Source organism: Pavona decussata, unplaced genomic scaffold (assembly GCF_977016875.1).
Source record: "Pavona decussata unplaced genomic scaffold, jaPavDecu1.1 SCAFFOLD_76, whole genome shotgun sequence".
Lineage (NCBI taxonomy): Eukaryota > Metazoa > Cnidaria > Anthozoa > Scleractinia > Agariciidae > Pavona > Pavona decussata.
Window position 1 is genome coordinate 1,232,483 of NW_028145494.1, and position 21,336 is coordinate 1,253,818.

At 37.8% G+C, this 21,336-nt stretch overlaps 3 protein-coding genes across 3 annotated transcripts; 2 read left to right on the plus strand and 1 right to left on the minus strand.

The window, feature by feature from the left end:
• The first annotated feature begins 2,703 nt into the window (after nt 1-2,703).
• LOC146476539 (uncharacterized) lies at nt 2,704-21,332 on the plus strand. Its single transcript, XM_085114406.1, has 10 exons — nt 2,704-2,753; nt 2,851-2,928; nt 5,349-5,445; nt 5,882-5,949; nt 7,142-7,211; nt 7,592-7,663; nt 15,060-15,173; nt 17,301-17,387; nt 17,522-17,656; nt 18,420-21,332. Exons 1-10 carry the CDS (start codon nt 2,725-2,727, stop codon nt 19,497-19,499), a joined length of 1,830 nt encoding a protein of 609 aa, XP_084970532.1. The 5' UTR covers nt 2,704-2,724; the 3' UTR covers nt 19,500-21,332.
• LOC146476540 (uncharacterized) lies at nt 8,797-10,453 on the plus strand. The gene has a single exon (XM_085114295.1). The coding sequence runs from the start codon at nt 8,895-8,897 to the stop codon at nt 10,041-10,043; it is 1,149 nt and encodes a 382-aa protein (XP_084970421.1). The 5' UTR covers nt 8,797-8,894; the 3' UTR covers nt 10,044-10,453.
• Nucleotides 10,808-14,050, minus strand: LOC146476541 (uncharacterized). The gene is made up of 3 exons (XM_085114523.1): nt 14,004-14,050; nt 12,714-13,198; nt 10,808-12,345 (listed from the first exon to the last, which is right to left on the minus strand). Exons 1-3 carry the CDS (start codon nt 14,048-14,050, stop codon nt 10,808-10,810), a joined length of 2,070 nt encoding a protein of 689 aa, XP_084970649.1.
• Nucleotides 21,333-21,336: the final 4 nt, after the last annotated feature.

Genomic DNA, 21,336 nt, shown 5'->3' on the forward strand with positions numbered 1-21,336 from the left:
AAAAGTTAACGTTGTTTAAGAAATATTTGTGAACGAATTCATATTTCTGCAGCTTCAGTTCTTCGTCGGCCTTATTGCCCTGAAAGGATTTGTCTTGGCTGCATAGCTAGTAAAAAGTAATCCACGGAACTTTTTTTTGTCCTGATGAACTGTGGCAACCCTGGCGGCTGGTCTTGTTGTTTCTACCTTTCGGTGTCTGAAACGACACGTTTCTTTAGTTCAGTGATAATGAAAGATTTTTTGTCTGTGAATGCTGTTTTCTTTTTAAGCTTTTAGCAACCTAAGTAATCTAGTTATCGTTTCCATAAGTTAGCTACGTTGTGAGTTCGTTTCGGCCCAGCCCGGGAGGTCTTAGATTGGGGGTTCAGCTGGCCCGGGGTTTTCCTCCTAGGAGCGAGTGGTCGTACGGGGAGGTTTTTCACCCAGCTGTTGTTCCACAACCCCCTTTCATTTTAAGCTATAGATTTTGCCTAATTTGTTCAGTTTTATTTTCAGTCTTTATGACTCGAGTCCTCGGTGCAGAATTATGCTATACGTTAAGCTATATATCAACAGCTTACTTTAGAGAACGACAATAAACGCTCAATCTCAAAGTCAGGAGTTTCACAATCACTCCTGTCAATGTAACTAGAAATACCTTAAATTATTATTCCACTATTATGTCATTTTACCAAATAAGGTCAAAAGAACGCGCAAAATATAAGACTGTAATTCACTGTAGTGTCCTGGTTTGACCGGTTTACAACAGGGCGAATACGGACACTGAAGACATTTCAGTGGCTTTCTGTGTTGTTTGCGTCGCTGAAATCAATGGACAGATAACACAAATAACAAAATCTTTTGTAGTGGAATAATAAATCTCTTATTCGATGGTTTTACATATAATACCCGCGGACATTTTGCTCATTGCTCGTATTTTTCCTCGCCCCTTCGGGGCTCGGAAAAATACTACGCAACTCGCAAAATATCCCCGCGTATTATATGTAAAACCATTGAATAAGATATATTTAAAACTGTCCCTTATGTTGAAACTTATGTCAGTTTTTGCCTCCTCCTTCAGGAGCAACTACCAAAGCTATCTGATCAGTGTGCGAGGGTAAAAAATAAAGGAGAGTTCCCCCCCTTTTCCTCCACCCTTCTCCCCCTCACAAGAATAACGCCTAGCACAAACTAATCCTTTAGTATTCAAGATGTTCAAGACATAATGAACGAAATAGGTAGGAGCAAAAGCTACAACCAGAGCAAACTTTTGCTGTACTGATACCACTATGTGCTGTCAGCCCCAGGCCATCTCTCCATATTCTCACAGTTCAACGAGGCTGCTTATATAATGAGCATTCATGAGTTAGGGAGAGGTGGTGGACGCATCCAAATTTAGAACGTGTTTTGCATGGCGGTGGGGAAACATGATAATTATTGTGGGCAAAGAAAGGGATATGATGGGGTTGGCGTTACTGAAAGTCCCATTAACTTACCGGGGCCAAAAAATGAGTATTTTTTCAAGTAAAGATTTTTTTATTTGCAAACTTACCCAACCGGTGTTTAAAAAAATATACCGATTTTAAACATTTAGCAAAACGAATAAAAATCGAACAGATGAAACACTCACACTCCCCACGAAATAACACAGAATCAGCTTTGTGTAGGTACTAGGTGTGTCTCCCCTTTAATTTATTACTCACATCAGTGGATCTGCTGCTGAACATTACGTTTGTATGATCAATGCCATTCGCTACACTAACCCGTACCAGACTCTCAGATAGTAGGGTTATGGAATGACAAAAAAGGAACGTGGATCTTGGAACCTGGAATAAACTAAAATTATGTAGGCTACCTGAACTTGAGGACCAATCAGAATGCTTAGACTTGTCAGCCCAGCCTCTCAGACACAAGGGCAGTTAATTGGCCAGGGTGGGATGAAGTAGGCCAGACAAAAATTAACACAACAGAAGTTTTCGAGAATTGGCTATCTGGAAATATTTTGCCACGCTAATTTTTGCCCGACTTACTCCATCCCATCCTGGATAACTGCCCCTGGGTCCTTGAGGATGCCACCAGCTTAGGAAAACTTAATAGTTCATTTTTATGATAGCATCATTTGACTACAACTGTCAGAATTGATTTCGTTTTTCTTTTTAAATTCAAATTTTGTAATCCTAGTGAAAAATACATAGCATGCATCTTTCCGACTTTTGTTTCAGCCCCAGAAAAATGCAGTTTGGCTAAACTAAGTTTAATTTCTCTCAAATAAAGTCAAATTAAACTCACAGTGAAGTGGTATTGTGTTGCAGGTATTATCCGTACGGCTGGCTTTTTAATTTTAGTTTAATTTCTCTCAAATAAAGTCAAATTAAACTCACAGTGAAGTAGTATTGTGTTGCAGGTATTATCCGTACGGCTGGCTTTTTTGCCCTTGGCCCTCTAACCTGCGTAGCAGTCGTGGCGGGGCGAAAAGAAGCAAAGTAAATAAATAAACATATAAGTAATAAAAGTGAAAAAAAAATCTCCCCTCCCCCTGCGTGCTCCTCTTGACTCCCCCCCCCCCCCCCCCCACCGAGACGTTTTTTACGCAAGCTCTCTGCTCTGTCCCCCTGGGATCATGGGATCATCCTTGTTCCCAGAGCCTACGATCTTAATTTTAAATCCGTGGGGGCTCTGGGGACGAGAATGCTGAGAAGAAAAACTGAGCCCGCACACATTACTGCCGATGATGCAACTTAAAATATGGCGGCGGTCGATCCTGGAGAGGGAAGGTATTTGATGGAATGTTTTCTTAAAGTTTGCTTGTACTTCTTCAAACTAAAAGCTTCCGTGAGTGATAACTTATTAAGAATCTTTTTTAACTTTCAGTTATTCTGTTGAAGAAGAAATTGAGCTATTGGAAGCCATTTATATTCACGAGCTAACAGTCGAAGGGCTGCGCCAAAGGTGGGCATAACCAGAACAACTTCTCTTCATGATAATCTCACATCATCAGCCAAGTTTTTGCTTAAAATTATTGTCGTTCTCTGCACGCCCTTTACTTGATATTTGGCCTTCAGTTTTTTCTCTATGAATATCTTGAACTTAAGAGTTAATTTAAATTATTAACATTAATATGCCAAAAGCTTACGTGTTAAAATATGATTAGGCGTCCGGGCGAAAGAACTGCGGGCAAAATTTAGAAACCCTATCTAGGGTCTTGGGAATCCCAGCGTGATAATGTACTGTCCATACAGGTCTGGTCCAGTTATTTTTGTAAAATAATAATAATTTAATATCAAAACAAGGTTTCGTTTTCAGGATGGAAAAATTATGAAAAAGCACAAACTTTCGATTCTCTCACGGAATCTTTGTCAAGTGGTGTAGGACGTTTTTTTCGATCCTGAAAACGAACCTTTTTGTTTGATATAATATGACAGGATCAAGGAACAATTTTTTCTCTAACAATAATTTAATAGTTGATCATATTAGAGTGGTTTGATTGTACTTATATTAGTGTTGAAAGTGATACCCCATTTACTTCTATTTTAGTTCAGTATGCTCTGTGATTGGTTAAAAATTGCACAACTTTTGCAATCAATTAGAAGTTAAACTAAAATCAATTGATTTTTGCTTGCATGCATTTTGTAACACCATTTTCAGCTTTGTTCAGATTGGTTTCAGGAAATATTTACAACATATAACCCCTTCCCTTATGTAAGTTCTTTGAAAAGTTCAAGAGGGAGATTTATTTGAAAAGCCAAACTTTTTAAAGGAAAGTATGAAACTAAAATGTTAATTTCATTTTTGATTTGGATGTTGGGAAGTGTTGGTGGGGGGGGGGGGGGGAGGATTCTGAAAGAGGGGTATGGATATCTTCTGGAAGAGAACATTATGTTGTTTGCATTTGTTGTGATTGGTAAGAGGGATTACGTAGCTTCTTGTTTTTCAACAGTCAATACTGCTGCAACCAGTGAGGTCTAGAAAGCAATGTCTTGTTGCTCAAATTCCTTTTCATGAGAAACCTGTCATTGGTCTTGTCATGATGCTGTTTGTTTGACAGCATCTAACAATCAAGCGCAAATATTTTACTAGACTAAATAAATAATTTCAGACTTAGCATTGGTGACCCAAGCAAAGTAAAGTGGAACAGTGCCAGTACAACCAGAGACCCATAGTGTCCACTCCCCTTAATGTAGATAACTTAGTACTTGCATTATTTAACCACCCAGGTGATTGCTCTTTTGTTAATAATTTAGTTACCTTGGCCCTCAACAAACCCGGGTGTGATGCAACTTTCTCTCCGTGTCTCAGCATCATGGGGTTATCTCAGCAAAGCTCAACAACGAAATGCAGTTGGATTGAGTTGCGGGCCCCCTCCCTTCCTCACCACTCACTATCTCGGATTTCCAGCAAGGCTTGAGACTAACTTTTTAGCTCACTAGTCCAGTGGCTAGTACCAGGTCTGATTTCACTAGCCAAAACAAAATTTTCACTAGCTGCAGTTTCACTGATTTATTTTAGAAAAACGCATGGAGGGAGGAAGGTCAGACATTTTTATTAGATGTGCAATGATAATATTGTTTACAAATTACATTATTTGCAATCAAAATTTCAAGTTGAACTTAAAATGAAAGGTCTTAACTCTAGGTCGCTCTAGGTCATCAGACTTACCAGATTTTTACTGCACACCTGAATCTGTGCTACTTTCCACAGTCTCCATAATGGCTTGTGTTTTGGGCAATTTTATTTAGACTAGGGTTTGCTTGCGGGGGATTCATGTAACGCATGCATCTGTGGCAGTTAAGTTTTTTCTTTGTGACTTCCCCCAAGCTCTAGGCATTGCTCATATCTTGCCATCTTATACCTTTGCCTTTATCTTGTCTGATCCAGCCTGTACAGCGCTGGGGAGATAAGAAAGGCCCTGCCAATACTTAAGTTACTTTGTTTTGCATATATAACCGGAAGACTTATTAACCTGCCACAGGGCTGTGTCCACCTGATTACGCCATCTTGGTGTCTGTTCACATTGTCAAGTAAGACTGTTATGTAGCCTGGTACCATTTCAAATGATATTTAGGACAACAACAACAACAACAACACTTTATTGTACCCATGACAAAACTTTAAGTTAGTTTACAAAAGAGTAAACTTTAATCAATTAATTAATTATGCATTAATTCCTTAGTTATTAATTAATTAATAAAAGGTACCGACTGCCCATAATAACTATGAAGGACATGTGGAATAGTGATGTTTATTATTATTATTGTTGCATGCAGTTGAGCATGATAGCAAGAATAATCAAGGCCAAGGTTATAGTTATAGTCACAAGATAGCAAGCAAATTGCATCGTAAATATAATAATTTCAGGGTATCCCTTTCAGACCTGCAGCTGTGAGTGTTTTGCTTCATCCAAGCACAGGAGATGAAGAAGACAAGCGCTTTGTGTGCCTTACATTGGTGATATCTCTTCCTCAAAAGGTATGTCTGTCCCCATTCCAACATTGTTCAGCCAGAAGCTCTCCTTTCACAGTACAAGATTGAAAAAAAAACTGCCCTCTTTCCAATGCCTTACTTTATGCATCTTGCCCCTTTCCAAAAGGTTACCATGCCTTTCCAGTAAATCTTTATCTTAAACCTAAACAATATCTGCAAGTTTTTGTATTGCACCATCCCTCCCCACTCCCCCCTACCAAAAAACCCCTGTCAAAATGGGAAATTTTTAAAGAGAAAAATACCAAATTACAAATTTCAAACTTTCAAAAATCCTTTGCATTTCCCTACCATGACATCTTCAGGCAATACTAAGTATACTGTTCTTTTGTGTCTGTTATACCAATCTTCTGTTAACTATGAATCAAACTCATTTTGACGCGTGATAACAACTAAACTAGACCTTCTTGTCTTTATTTATCAGTACCCATATGAGTTGCCTTCCATTCAAATCAAGACTCCCAGGGGATTATCTGAAGCCCATGTTGACAGGTAATGTGGTGGACATTATTGTGATCCATGTTGACACTTTTGCACCATCTTTAGAGTAGACTGTACATATGTGCCTGTTCAGATGGACGGAGCATAACTTTGTAGATCAAAAATATCATAAATGCTGATCTAAAGAATCTCCTGGTACCTTCATCTAAATTGACTCGGCATTTAACAATTAAGGACAAAGCCACCAAGTACAACTAAGGTATCTTTATGCTCCTTTTAGTTGACTTTGTTGGGCAAAGCAGATCTTAGCAAGGGCTACTGGAATCCAAAAAGAAAATGAAGGGTTGGGGGTAACCACATATTTTTCAGAGCTACTTAAACAGAAAGCATTCATAAAATACTTAAAAATGACATCAATTTTGTCCAGATTGATCCTTTTGTATTCTTTTGTAAAAATGTCTGGTTACTTGCAATTTTCTTTCTGAATTCCAATACTCTTGCTAAAATCTATTTCCCCCGTATAGCCATGAATTGTGCAAAACTACCTATGTTTTAGGAGGACTGTCCTTGAAAAGAACCAAGATTGTATGTGCAATAAGAAAAGGAGGCAGTGAGATAGTAATGTCTCATATAAAAATTATGTACTTTATTTCCACCCTACATGCAGTCTAAATGAATGCAAACATGCAGTATGAGTGACTGCTCAGGTGGTCCAGCTTTTTCATCAAGACCACTTGAAGGGGTGTCTGGAAAAAAGCCTTAAGTGACTTCTGATAAATAGCTAGATTCTTCTTCCAAATTGCCCTGCATTCAGATGAGATTTTGACCTTTGATCAAAAGTCACTTGAGGCTTTATTCCTCACAACCCTTCACTTGCACATGTTTACCTTTACTCAACTAGATTAGTTTTGCAGTTGTTCAGTAAATTAAGTTAAGTATTTTTCCTGATAATGTGTTTAATCATTTGATGTTGTGTGGAAGTAAACTAATAAATATTAGTCATGTTATTGTTATTGGCAATAAGGCATTTGTGTAGTTTCAAGTGCACTTTTTTTGTGTGTTCAAAAATGGATTCTGATGTACATGTAGAAACTTGTCCTTTGCTCATTTCTTTGTTAACAGGCAAATATTGACTTTATCTTGGTCAACATGTGAATAACAAAAGGAGCTTGGCCAATTTTGTTTTTGCATCAGGACTAAATGAGCTTGGTCATATTTAACAATAATATGTTATTGTTTGCAGCATTTTGTCAAACCTGAGAAAACTTGCAGAAACATGCCTTGGAAGACCTATGTTATATGAGCTTATTGAGGTAAATTCTGTTTGAATGTGGACTTAGTGTACATTAAATTCATCATTCACCTTGCCCACGAGACTGTATTCAGGGTACCAGAGATTTTTTAGATTTTTTATTGTGTGCATTGAGGTAAGATTGTGGTCAACAACAGCTTTGATGGGAACTGGAAACCATACAAGGAAAACCTCTGGCACTAAAACGTTTGTCAGCAGATTTCAGTTCACTTTGGCTATCATATGTTTCACTTATTTTTAAATTCACTGTGAATAACAATGATGTAAAACTTGATAATTTAAGGTTGGGTTTTGACCCTCAGCCTTTATGGTTAATATAGGTTCAAAAGTGATATAATTGGGTAACTTCGTGCAATGATTTCCATTGTTTGCGTTTTTCAGTATGCGAAGGAAAGTTTAACTGATAACAATGTGCCCAGCTGTGCTTGTGCTATTTGTCTTTGCCACTTTCAGGTGAGTCTGAAAACATAAATGTAAATATGCTGTATTTATGAATTCTTACAGGATTGGCATCTACTTTCATTCACTTTAACTGAGCTCAAATTTGCATGCAGGGCGGAATATGAACTTGGACTGTAAAGTTCATGTTGTCAAACAAAAATGCATCTTCCGGTGTGGACAAGACCTTAAGTAGCGTTCACTCTTTTCCGATTGGCATTTATTTGTTTTAGATAAATCAAAGACCATCACAGTTATGTCAGTTATATATGCCACTTAAGCAAAACTTATTAAAAGTTATTTAACTTATTAATTTTTCTTACTTTTTACCTTTGAATGTTTCATTCTATGTAGTTCGATTTTTGTATTCTTATTTATTTTAGCCTCGGTGAAGTTAATAAATGAAAGCAGCTGCAAAAAAAAAAACAAAAAAACAAAAAAAAAAAAACCCCAAAAAAACACCAGTGCAGCACTCTACTAACTGAGCTATCAAGCCAACTGGGAACTGCAGATTTTGCCATTGAGTTCATAATAAACCTGTGGAGGATATCGTATCATATCACATCGTATTGTATCGTATCGTATCGTATCATATTATATCATATTATATCACAAGTAAATATACCTTTTTTTGTTTGTTTGCCCACAAAAGATATACATAAAAACGTATATACAATGCAAAATGTTAATACAATACTATTACTATAAAATAATGACAAGACTCTAAAGGCCTTGTTGCATGAGGTGAGGCCATCTTTTTGTGCAACTTGCAATCTGCATTGTACGGTGGCCCACAAGTATCACGGCAAAAGTTTCAGGTCAATGCTGCACAATTAAAAAAATCATGTCAACATCTACTTTAGTTTAATACCCAAAGTTTTAGGGAACAAAACTAATTTTGAAATTGACGAAAAGTTGATTTGTTAAGCATGGAAAAAGTTTGTGAACACCGCGGCAAATGTTTGTAAACATCACGGCAAAAGTTTGTGAACACCACGGCAAAAGTTTGAAAACATCACGGCAAAAGTTTGTGAACACCACGGCAAAAGTTTGAAAACATCACGGCAAAAGTTTGTGAACACCACAGCAAAAGTTTGTAAACATCACGGCAAAAGTTTGTGAACATTACGGCAAATGTTTGTAAACGCCACGGCAAATGTTTGTAAAAGTCTACGGCGGAAGTGAAATTTTAGAGAGGAAGTGAACATCCCTCGCGCCACTCCTAACACGGCTCCAAATACACAAAATGGCGGATAGCGAAGCACATGGAGAAGAGGAGGCGATTCGCGATTATTTCAAGAAAGGATTTACTTATGATGAAATACTTGCACTTTTAGATCAGTGCCATGGTATTAGAATGAGTATAGCTACGTTGAAAAGGCGCATTAAAGAATACGGTCTGAAAAGAAGAAATCTGCAATACGATCTGAATTCAGTTCGAGACAAGATCAGAAGTCTCTTAGATGGACCTGACTGCATGGGAGGCTATAGACATATTTGGCACACTCTCAAGTTGCAAGGTATTAGTGTCCCTCGTTCTGTTGTCGAAATTTTGCTCAAAGAATTGGATCCCGAAGGAACGGAGGAAAGAAGAGCGCACAGGCTTCGTAGAAGGGTCTACAGGAATAATGGGCCTAATGACTCATGGCACTGTGATGGATATGATAAGCTCAAACCCTTCGGCTTTCCTATTCACGCCTGCGTCGATGGATGGAGCAGAAAAGTGTTATGGTTGTATGTAACACGATCAAACAACTGGCCGCATAATATAGCGACCTACTATCTTGAGGCCGTTGAACAGCAAGTTGGATGTCCTCAGAAACTGATCACTGATTTGGGGACCGAGAATGGATTAATGGCTTCAATTCACAGTTTTTTTCGGGATGATTTAAACAGCCATCGTTACGTTCCATCTCCCAGGAATCAGCGAATAGAGGCGTGGTGGTCCTACTTCAGAAGAAGCAGAACAAACTGGTGGATAAACTTTTTCAAAGACTTAGAAGACCAAGGAACATTTAATCCAGCTAGCGAGCTAGAATCCGAGTGTTTGTGGTTCTGTTTCGCGCCATTATTGCAGCTGGATATTGACCAGCTTAAAGAGCATTGGAACACCCATTACATTCGTAAGTCAAGACACGACACCATACCTGGACGACCCGATTCCTTGTACTATTTACCAGAGAATCATGGTGGGGCTCCTAACCTGATAGCACATGTTCCTGACAACGAGATGGAATATGCTAGAGTGCAGTTAATTGAACGAGCTGAAAGAAATGAATATCAGGAGTATTTCCAGTATGTTCTCACTACTTATGATTTACAGAGGCCTGGAAATTGGAGAGAAGGTTTAGAGTTGTACAACACGTTATTGGACTGTGCATCCAACGGCTCTTAAATAAGTAACTGACAAAATAAGTGCAACTTTGATTACTTGAAGGCATGAGGGTTATAAAAAAAACTATGTTTCGTTTGTTAAGAAAGACTTTAAAATATGCCACCAATTTAGAAATATGCCATAATAGCTCTTTATTGGTAAACTTACTTGAATACCAATCTATTAGACAAAAAATGTTGAGTTAAACTTTTTCACTATACACTGACAGCTTTTCAACCTGTGGTGTGGCTAATAAAACCATGAATACCAAAAATGTTTCTGGGATGTTGGTTGTAGCCAATGATGTCCCAAAGCCTGTGATTGTAAGAAACTGCTGAATACAAAAAAGGCTTCTATAAGTCACAGAACAACTTGAATTTGATTCTGATTGGCCACAGTTCACAAGCAACCATAATCCAGAAATATTTTTACAACCACTATGTTCACCATTTTAATAGCACTGTAACAATAAACAGAAACATTGTGTTAAAATGTCAACAAAAGGCTATGTCAAAATTGCAGACCAATATAACCTGCTTGAGTCTGCTGGTCGTTTACAAAATAACAAGAACGTTAACTTTACAACTTTATAACTTTATAACTTTGTTATATTAACAAAGCCTACAACAGCTAATATGAAGGTTGTTTATGATAGTTCACCTACATGTATGACCCACAGCTTTTAACTTTAACAATAATAGGAGTCTTTGAAAATATGAAAACAAAGGCTGAGGTAAGTGTCAAATATCTTTCCAACAATCAAACCCTGTCAAAGTCAGACAAGTTCATGGCAAACCAAAAGACTGGCTTTTACGATAAGCCAAAGTAAAGAGTTCTCTGAATGATTCTGCACTTTTTAAATGCTGAACTGGAAATGTAATCGACTTTGCACAGGCACTTACAACTGGAAAACAAACAGTGTGCCCTGGCTTACTCTTCAAACAGTCATGATCAAAATAGACTGGTATTTTGAACTTTTCTCCAGAGATTGGCTTATGTTGTGATCCTGTCAGCCAGCCCATGACTCCTGGTATACTGAGACTAGGACTCTCAAACACCTCGTTTTCACCTTCATTGGTACCCGCTTCCTTTTCATTCTCCTCACCAGTCTCCTCATCTTCCTCCTTGTAGTTAAGTGCAACAGGTGCCAGATGACCTACCATGTTTCCTGTTTCATAGTCATTGAGTGTATCTTGAAAGAAGTCCATGATGTCCTCTTCAAAGCATCGCCTTGATGTGCCTTCCCGTGAATAATGGGGTTGCAGAAGTGAGAACAGGTAGTCAGCATCAGGTGTAACATCTTTCTTGAGTTCCCCGATAACAAAGAGAGGCTGACAGACAAGTGGCTTTTGCATAATTATTTGATCTAGTCCATAGCTACTCAGGCCAAGCATAAATTCTTTCATGTAAAGACATCTACGGGATACAAAGCTCACTTTTAAAGACCTGATGATGGCTTCCAAGTTCTCCTCTTTGATAGTACCAGTGTAGCCATTATCAATGATAAGATCTGTGTGCTTTTGGCAGTCAGATCTGACCTCTTCAAGCAGCTTATTTTCTTTGGTTGTAAGATTTTCTTCTCCAATATTCATCATGTCAATTTCTTTAAATGCTGACTCATAGGTACATTGTTCCAGGAAACAGGGGGGTGGTCCTCCCTGAGCAAGGGACACTGCAACTATTTCTCCACATGTCCGAAAACTGCCATTTTGTACAAGGAAGGATGACTCCACTGGAGCTCCATCTGGGAACATGCTTTGTGCCATATCAGCAATGCTTCGTTCTAAAAATTCTAGGGTAATGGCCCCACTGTCAATGCCTTCTTCCCCACTGTAGTGGACTCTCAATGTATTTGTTGGGTGGGACTTGGAGACTTGTCTTTGCCACAAGCTAACAACTCTGGAGAATGGAGCTTTTCTTCTTGTTGCAATATAAAATCGACCATCATGTTTCACTTTGGAGGCCAACTCTTGTACCACATCTCTGTAGTTGTTAATGCGTGTATAGTCATCATCCAGAGTCTTAGTTGCTTGGCTCTCCAGCCTTGGAACATCAATCTCTTCATCTGAATTGCAGGAATTCCATTCTTCCTGTATTTTTCGAGCTATGGTCTCATCCAACTCTATTTGCTCACAAGTGGAAGGAAACACATCATGATCTTCAAAGGAACTGCAGTCATCCTCTGTTATATTGGTAGGCTCCTGGAGATACTTCTCATAGGCAGAAAAGTGATCAGTGTCACACAGGTAAAAAACTAAGCGCTTGAAGTCTTTTCCAACTTCTGTTTTGTACTGATTCAAGGAAAAAAAATCCTTTGCTTGGCCTGATAAAAGAAGGAAAACATTATGAAAAAAAAATGTCAGTAAGTTGACAAAAATATTAAATGTCTGGGGAGAGCAATGAATTTGTCTACGGCTAAAGGTCAATAGAACAAACACCGCTGTGTGTTTTTTTTCCTGGTCTTATGCTCTCTATGCGATTGAATTCTCAGTTTATCTCAGGTAACAGAATAATGAAATAATGATGAACTATTGTCATTTACCAGTTTCAAAGGTCCACATCTACATCAAGGAACGTTTGTTAATACCAAATAATTTTTCACCCAGGATTTTGTACCCAAAACAAATCCAAGTGTCAATAAATGTCTAACTACAGCCTAGAGTATGAACCAAAAAAAAAAACCCAACCTACCGGGCATAAACAGTGCCTGTGTTCCATCTTCATAGAGTAGGACATACTCTTTGGTTGTCTCAAATCGCCTGTCGAATGCCTTCCACTTAGCCACTGCCTTCTCAAGAATTGTTCTATATGTTGCATTTGCAGGGACAGCTATAGGTAGGCGCTTTCCACGGATGGTCTTAAGCTCCTCCTCATCAAACCTTTTCAAACCGATATTTATAGTTACTTCCACATTGTCATCTTTTTTGGGGGCTTTTTTCTTCGAGCGAAACTCACATGCCTGCTTCTCAGACGATTTGGCAGTTACATAGCTTTCAAATGACATGGCTTTTCTCTTGTGGGTCTGCGGTCTTCCAAAAGAAGCATGCTGACTTGAACTACATGCACTTTCAGATTCCTCATTCCAGTCTGGAGGACCATTTTTTGATTGATCATTATTGCAGTTCCAACAGAATCGTGTCTTTTTTCTAACTTTCTTTCCACAAGCAGTACAAAATCTGTTAAGAAAAATTTTTGATTTTCAGTATTGCCAGATAACTATGTAAGACATTTGACAAACTAGACTTCAACAGAATATTTGCTATTATTAATCCCCTGTTCAAGGAAGGGGGGGGGGGGGGGGGGTATTAATTTTAGGCCAAACAAAGGGGTGGTTACTAAATATCTGTAAAGCAGACACCCTAGAGCTAGCTGGTCCCAGCCAAATTTCCCTTATTTGCCTGTACTTAAACTAACTTAAAGGCAGATTCCCCTCTAAGGCATGCAGCTAGAGTCGACGAGTCGATCCTCAGGGTGTCCACTTTAGAGAGAGTTGAAGTTGTAATCTTAAAAAACTCAGCAATGTACAAGCTTATACTATATCATTTTGTTTGGGAGTTGCACTTGACATACTGATTAAAAGCCAGCATTGTCAGCAACAAATTCTCTTGGAACATAACCTTATAAAACGTGAACATCATTTTGCAAAAATTAAGTTAAATCAATCAGCAAATGTGAAGCGTCGCAACCGCGCCAAATCTTTCATGTAAAAGTTAGCTTCTAGAGATGCATTGTAAAAGGATCGATCGATTTTCATGTCTTGCAGATCTGATCGACTACCTGAAAACGAAGAATGGTACGCAAGCAGCGAACTGCTATCGCATAATCCCTCCTGTTCTGTCTTTACAGATGCAGAACTTGGCCGCACCTCTAGTTGAAGCACATTTTCACCGATAACCTCCTTTTTAAATAACGACAGTAGCAAATGCCTTCTGATTCACAGGCTTTATGAACTTGAAAAGGTTATAAGCGATGAATACTTACATAAAATTACTCTCGTCGCTTTCTTTTCCTTCTCCCTTCTTGTCCATTTTGCCACATTCACGAATCCCTGCAAACGTTCTACAGCAATGGCGGCAAAATGTCACGTGGCTTCGTTGCTCGGCAGAAAACTTGCACGAGCCTCACTTCCGCTTTAAATTTCACTTCCGCCGTGGTGTTCACAAACATTTGCCGTGATGTTCACAAACTTTTGCCGTGGTGTTATAAAACATTTGCCGTGGTGTTCACAAACTTTTGCCGTGGTGTTAAGAAACATTTGCCGTGGTGTTCACAAACTTTTGCCGTGGTGTTAAAAAACATTTGCCGTGGTGTTCACAAACTTTTGCCGTGATGTTTACAAACTTTTGCCGTGCTTAACAAATAAATTTTTAGTCAATTTCAAAATGAATTTTGTTCCCTAAAACTTTGGGTATTAAATTAAAGTAGATGTTGAAATGATTTTTTTAATTGTGCAGTATTGACTTCAAACTTTTGCCGTGATACTTGTGGGCCACCGTAGCATTGCATTGCAAGTTGAATTTAACATGCTACCTTGGTTCAATGTATCCCATAATGCTGCAAAATGAAGAAGACTAGTCTACCTTTCCTGCAACTTGCAACACAAGTTTTTTTTTGCAAGATAAGTGGTATTGAAGGGGTAAACAACATGAGGAGACTGGTCACAACAAGTTTGTTCAAAGAGGACCCACCTTGTCTGGGGACTGGGGGTTATTGAAGATACCACCTATCTCATGAATATTACAGACAAAATTTTATTTGCTTTAAAATTTGAATTAACACAGAAATATTCAGCTTACAAGAGTCAGCGTTGCTAGATAAACAAGAAAAGTGAGGTTTGAATCTCACTGTCATTTTTTATCGCTGGATGGAGGTGTCACTTCCAATAAAGACACCATCTTTGAGGTTGAGGAAGGGGGGTGTAGGCAGAGGCCACCATCTATTTTGTGGTTTGGTAGGTCCTGTTTGAGTACTGAGTAGTTTTGACCACTTCCCTAACAGTACATGTCTCTTAATACATTGGCAAATCTCTCACCACAGGACAGTCATGAATTCACCAAGACAGAATGTTATCATTATTTCCATTGTGGCTGCTTAGCAAGGTACATAGAATTTTCACTTCAACAACAAGATGCATCTGAAGACAAAACTGAGGTAAGGTTAACTAGGGGAGAGGGGGGGAGGGCAACAACTTTGGTATAATTTTATTCTCAGTTTTATTATGATTGTCTTAACCTGTATTAAAATTAATAGTAGCATCACTCTTCCAGTGATCTAAGCAACTATTGCTGGCCAAAAAAAAAAATAAATAAATAAATAACTAAATAAAAAAAAAAAAAAAAATAATAATAACAAAATAAAAATAAGCCTGGGGAAACAGAATCTTGAATTGGAATTCAAAACCATAACCCGTTTTCTTGTGTAACCCGTCCACTTATCAAGCTGTCTCAGAGATGGTCACTTTTTTCTGCAACTGCTTATTTCAATTTGTTTTAGGAGGCTCGTAAGGATTTTTCATTGTTGTAGTGTGTGTAAAATGATGAAAAGTTACAAAAAATTTCCATTTGATCATGTGGGCAAACTATTAACATCATTCTGAGGCTAGTTCTGATGCCATAGCAATTGTCAGCTCCTCAAAAAGGAGCCATGAATTTCATTTTTTGCAGTGGCCTACCGTTTTTATTTATTTATTTTTTTTGGAAATCCCCCCAAATTCTTTAACTCCTCCGGCAATACAGAAAATTCTACGTGATAACTTTCTCCCAAACTTTTCTATTTAAAGTAGCTTCCTGAATATTGCAAGCTTGCAAAAAATTCAAGATAGGTCACCACGCAAAATTTATAATAATAATAATAATAATAATAATAATAATAATGATAATAATAATAATAATAAATAATAATAATAATAATTAAATATAAAAACTTTATTAAAATATTCCACACAAATTACTATTTACAAGTTAAAAGTATATAAAAAAGAGCTATTAAAAACCTATTCACATTTTATTTCGATTAAAAAAAAAGATAATGTTTTCAAGCAATAATGTTTTTGTAAAGAAAAAGAAAAAAACCCAAATGTCATGAAGTTTTTAAAAAATGAAATTCGACATTTTAAAATGAGGTCCAATTGATAAAAAGAAAAGAACAAAAAATAAACAAAATACGCATCTCTCAAATGGCCCCTTCTGCAGTTTCAATGTCAATGTCCGCGTTCTTGATGTCACGTTGATAATAATAATAATAATAATCATAATAATAATAATAATGAAATAATTCTTTGTTAAAATATTCCACACAAATTGCTATTTACAAGTTAAAAGTATATAAGAAAGAGCTATTAAAAAAACCTATTCACAATTCATTTCGATTAAAAAGAAAGATAATATTTTCAAGCAATAATGTTTTTGTAAAGAAAAACAAAAAAAAAACAAATGTCATGAAGTTTTGAAAAAAAATGAATTCGACATTTTAAAATCACTTCCACTTGATAAAAAGAAAAGAACGAAAAATAAACAAAATACGCATCTCTCAAATGGCCCCTTCTGCAGTTTCAATGTCAATGTCCGCGTTCTTGATGTCACGTTGATAATAATAATAATAATAATAATAATAATAATAATAATAATAATAATAATAATAATAATAATAATAATAATAATTTTATTAATTATATCTATTTCCTCTTCTTTCATGTAAGGTTAAGTTACTTCTCATTTTAGAATTTGTGAATGAATAGTGTTTCGATGAATTGATTGGATTTTTTTGTAACAGCAAGTTGATTGTAAATAGGATTTTAATTGAGGTTTTGTAATAAAGATTTTATTATTATTTATAATGATAATAATAATAATAATAATAATAATTAAATATAAAACCTTTATTAAAATATTCCACACAAATTACTATTTACAAGTTAAAAGTATATAAAAAAGAGCTATTAAAAACCTATTCACATTTTATTTCGATTAAAAAAAAAGATAATGTTTTCAAGCAATAATGTTTTTGTAAAGAAAAAGAAAAAAACCCAAATGTCATGAAGTTTTTAAAAAATGAAATTCGACATTTTAAAATGGGGTCCAATTGATAAAAAGAAAAGAACAAAAAATAAACAAAATACGCATCTCTCAAATGGCCCCTTCTGCAGTTTCAATGTCAATGTCAATAATTATTATTATTATTAATAATAATAATAATAATAATAATAATAATAATAATAATAATAATAATAATAATAATAATAATAATAAAAGCAAACGTTTCCTGCGATAAACTTCACAGATAGAATGTCCCATGTGTCGAGTGCCAATCACGTACAACCTGACAGAACTGCAGACTGTTGCATCAAGTGAGCTCAACGAGGATGAGGTGTGTTGAAAATTGTTCATAATTTGTTTTCACTGATTCCTCTCGAATTCTCCTTGAAGGAATAGGAGTCTCAGAACCTCTTTAGAAGTTTTTAAGAGTCCTTAACTTTTTTTGTGGTTTGTTTATTCGTGCAGATTGCCTATAACCCCAGTGAAGAAATAAGGAAACTGCAGAAGAAAATGGCCTCCTTGTTTGAGAAACAAAAGCGGAAAGGGGGAGTCATTGACATTGAACAGGAGAGAAACAGATTTTTAATCGATATAACATCGGTATGGCTTAAAACCTTAAACAAAACGGACTTTCATTTTGTAAAATGTCTGAAAAACAACTAGCACTGCGCTCACGAAAGAACTGCTCCAATTGTCTTTATATTAATTGACTCAAAACGTTTTACAACAGAACAAATAGAACCACAGGATTGTCCTACTTGCACTTTTCATTTGAACGGTCACAATTTAGGAATTGACCCAAAGACTCCAAAATTTGGATTATCCTCTCCAGTATAACAAACAGTATTCTTAACCGCTTTCATTGAAATGGCCACTTTCAAAGATTTTATCGCCGACGCAAACCGCAAAACCATCTTCTATAACTAGTAGTGAACAATGCAACATGAAAAGAGGGTTCAGTTAGTTTCTAAAGAAACTGTGGTGCTGCGTCGGTAGGGATTAGAAACGAATGTTTGGTTTATCAACAGAGTTGATAACTAAAGGTAAATTGGCCACCGTAAAGAGATTCGAGTGCCGACGTTTCGAGCGTCGATTCGCTCTGATGAAGTACTAACGCTCAAAACGTCAGCCCTCGAATCTCTTTTCGGTGGCCAATTTACCTTTAGTGATCGACCCTGTTGATAAACCAAACATTCAATACAACATGAAGTTAGTGTTCAGCACATTTCTTTTGATCACTGTTTTCATGAAACAAAATAAGGTATAAAACGAAAGGCCAAAGCGAAAACATATTGCCTTAGGTAGTCAATGTTGAATAACTGGTCAAGTGCGTTGATGTTGTGTCATTTCTGTTGTTTGACAGGTCCGTCAAGAGGAACCTATACCAGATTGCGAGCCTCCTACGGGGCCTGAGACAGACACAGTAGAAACGAACCCCGTTGCAGAACCCTCTGCAAATGATGTTCCTAAGCGGCCTGATATAGCAAAGGAAACTAAGGAACCAAATAACCCCGTTCGTAGCGACAAACCAGTAAGGAAAGATAAAAAAGAGTTTCCGAAAAACTCGCGCACCTCTCGAGGTCCTAGGCGTCGCTTGGATAAAACTGGAAGTAAACCTGAAGGAGAGAGCTTTAAGCGCAACGAGCAAAGTAGAATGGATAAAAAACTTTTAACAGGAGACGAGAGACCAAGAAGTACAGAAAAGAAGGTCAGAGAAAAATTGAATGTTAAAGAATCTGATGAACAGGAAAATGGGTCTGCTCCTTGTTCGCACGCAAAACAGGGTAACGATCAGACAGAATTGGCATCAGATAAACACACTTCTGTTGTAGGTGTATCAGAGAAAGCAGTAAGGGACGTTTCTAGTGGGTCTAATGACAGCAGTCCAACGCCGAATTCTAATAGGGAAAGACCACGATCTGCCAAAAGGGGGCGCGGAAAATCGGGAAGGGGAAGGACATCTGGTGAAAAGAAAAGGGAATTCCAAGATGGCGGCAAGGAGTCGAACGAGAGTACGACTTCTTCTTCAAAAATCCGGTCAGTTGAAGGTGTCAAACCGTTCCTTCAGACAAAAACCGGTGGGGACTCCAGTAAAAGTACGTCCTCTTCTAAAGAGGTTGTTAAACAGACTTCGGATACTCGGCCATCGGAAGGTGTCAAGACTTCCCTGCTGAAAAGTGGCAACACTGAAGGTCAAACTACTTCTGTTAAGGAAACTCCAATTGCGAAGGGGTCAAGTACAATTAATAAGAACAAGCCTTGCATGCCACCCCCAGGTTTTGCGAAGGTGTGCGATAAGGGGGGATGTCAAGAGTCCAGAAATGATTTCCGATCACCTCCCCCAGGGTTTGAAAAACGTTCTCCTCGACCCAGGCCTCCTCCTGGACTTAGTAAGCCAATGGAAGGAACAGAACCGAGCGCGAGTCAATCCATTGCAAGCTGACCAATAGCGTGGTGATAGGAGAATTTGGAAGTTTATTAGAATTATGACGGGGGTGGGGGGGGGGGGGGGGGAAGGGTTGACTCCTGCTGTAATTGCACATATTACAGTTTTGTTTCTCAGAACCAAACGTCTGGTCTGCATGTAACGTTTGAATTTCCGTTTTAACCTTGGACAGTCACGCTCTTGGTGATGAAATGATCAACACGGACTCAAGAAAAAATGTTTTTTCGATTGGCTGCCTCGTAACAGCTTGCATTGTTTTACCGCAGAAATCCTGCGGTAATGTAATTCCAGTTCCCCAGAGTCTTCCCTGGCGACCAACCACTGGCCAAAGAGCCTGAGGACTCTGGGTACGAGATTGGCAAGGACTGTACTTTTTTCCCCAGGTCACCTTCTCAAAGTTACAGTAAAACTAGTGATTTCAATATGAAAGTGGGTGCTGGCGAAGGGGGATAAAGTTGTGGGGATTTAATTAAACAGTAAATGGGTTTGGAAAAGGGGGTCGACTTTGAGGGTAGGGAGAGTAGGTTTTAGTTGGATGAGTTGTAAAAATCAGCAAGCATTGGTTTTGAAAATGGGTCATGGCAGGTTTAGTGATTTGTATAGAATTATCCTGCACAAACTCCACAGATTTTGAATGATTGGGCTCCACGGGCGAAGAACTCGTGTGAAAGTACAACGAGTCTTTTGATTTCACAGTTGAGTGGTTCGCAGATTTTGAATTATTAGCCTCCACGGTATTTTTTCTATTTGCTGTCTTTATTTGCTTCTGTAATCATTCATCAAGGTCAGGAACGGAAAGATATCAATTTGTTTGGCTGCTTTTATAGATCCACCGCTTGAGAATTGAGATCACTTTCCACGGGAAAATTTTACCACGATCTAACGCACAGACGGTTTCGAGGCGCAGTTGACTTTGCCATAAAACAAATAGGTAAGTATTTCTAAATATTTTTATTTGCTAGATGTCTTCATTTGCTTGTGAATATTCATCAAGGTCAAGAAACGGATCAATGATGAATCCCGTGGAAAGTGATATCTTTCCGTTCGTGACCTTGATGAATGATTACAAAAGCAAACGTCAACTGCACCTCGTAACCGAAAGCGTCTGACAGCGTGCGATTCTCAAGTGCAAAGTGAGGTGTGTATCCCGGATTATATGTCAGCCATGTGATTTGCGCATGACTGTCGTCTCAACCATCCCGGATAATGCTCTACTGCGCAAGCTTCGAGTCTTACATCCGACAAAATTTTGGATTTTTTTCCCTATTGACAAGAATAGTGTGCAGTCTCGTTAACGCTCGCAAGCATTTATACAAATACGCATAAGGAACGAAAGGAAAAGGTTTTCTTTCTCCCGTGTTTCTCGCGGCTTTTTCGCTCGCTAAATCCATCGCGCGTGTTACAGAACTAAGGAGAAGAAGGAGATTGATCGCAGTCTATAATTAACAGTGTTGTTTCAGTGACAGGGTTAAAAAAAAAAAAAAAACTTGTTAATAAGGTGGTATTTAAAACAGTTTCTCCAGGGCATGTCCATCACAAGACCTTTTGTCATCGTAATCGTGATGTGCAGTGGTCAGGGTGATGTGATGTGATGTGATGTGATGTGATGTGCACGTGTCACGGTCAGGGAAGTATATTTTTCGTAATACCCTGAAGAAGATAGGCCATGCCTTTCCAAATATTGGAAAAATAAAGCTCGGTTCACCCGATTAGCGCGAGGCATTGAAAGGAGGCATGGAAAGCAGGAGAAATACCAACTATTCATGGTTTCATGTGACGTCATGGAAGCCATGTTGGTGTACAGGAACAATAAATTTTTTCTCCTCTGGGAGTT

What these genes read in the sequence shown, in the direction of transcription:
- LOC146476539 (XM_085114406.1), top strand. Translation starts at nt 2,725, where the DNA reads ATGGCGGCGGTCGATCCTGGAGAGGGAAG. An exon ending in TGATATCTCTTCCTCAAAAG is followed by an intron (nt 5,446 to 5,881) that starts GTATGTCTGTCC and finishes TTTATTTATCAG; the next exon opens with TACCCATATGAGTTGCCTTC. An exon ending in TCTGAAGCCCATGTTGACAG is followed by an intron (nt 5,950 to 7,141) that starts GTAATGTGGTGG and finishes TATTGTTTGCAG; the next exon opens with CATTTTGTCAAACCTGAGAA.
- LOC146476540 (XM_085114295.1), top strand. Translation starts at nt 8,895, where the DNA reads ATGGCGGATAGCGAAGCACATGGAGAAGAGGAGGCGATTCGCGATTAT.
- LOC146476541 (XM_085114523.1), bottom strand. Translation starts at nt 14,050, where the DNA reads ATGGACAAGAAGGGAGAAGGAAAAGAAAGCGACGAGAGTAATTTTAT. An exon ending in AGCGACGAGAGTAATTTTAT is followed by an intron (nt 13,199 to 14,003) that starts GTAAGTATTCAT and finishes TTTTCTTAACAG; the next exon opens with ATTTTGTACTGCTTGTGGAA. An exon ending in ACAGGCACTGTTTATGCCCG is followed by an intron (nt 12,346 to 12,713) that starts GTAGGTTGGGTT and finishes TTCTTTTATCAG; the next exon opens with GCCAAGCAAAGGATTTTTTT.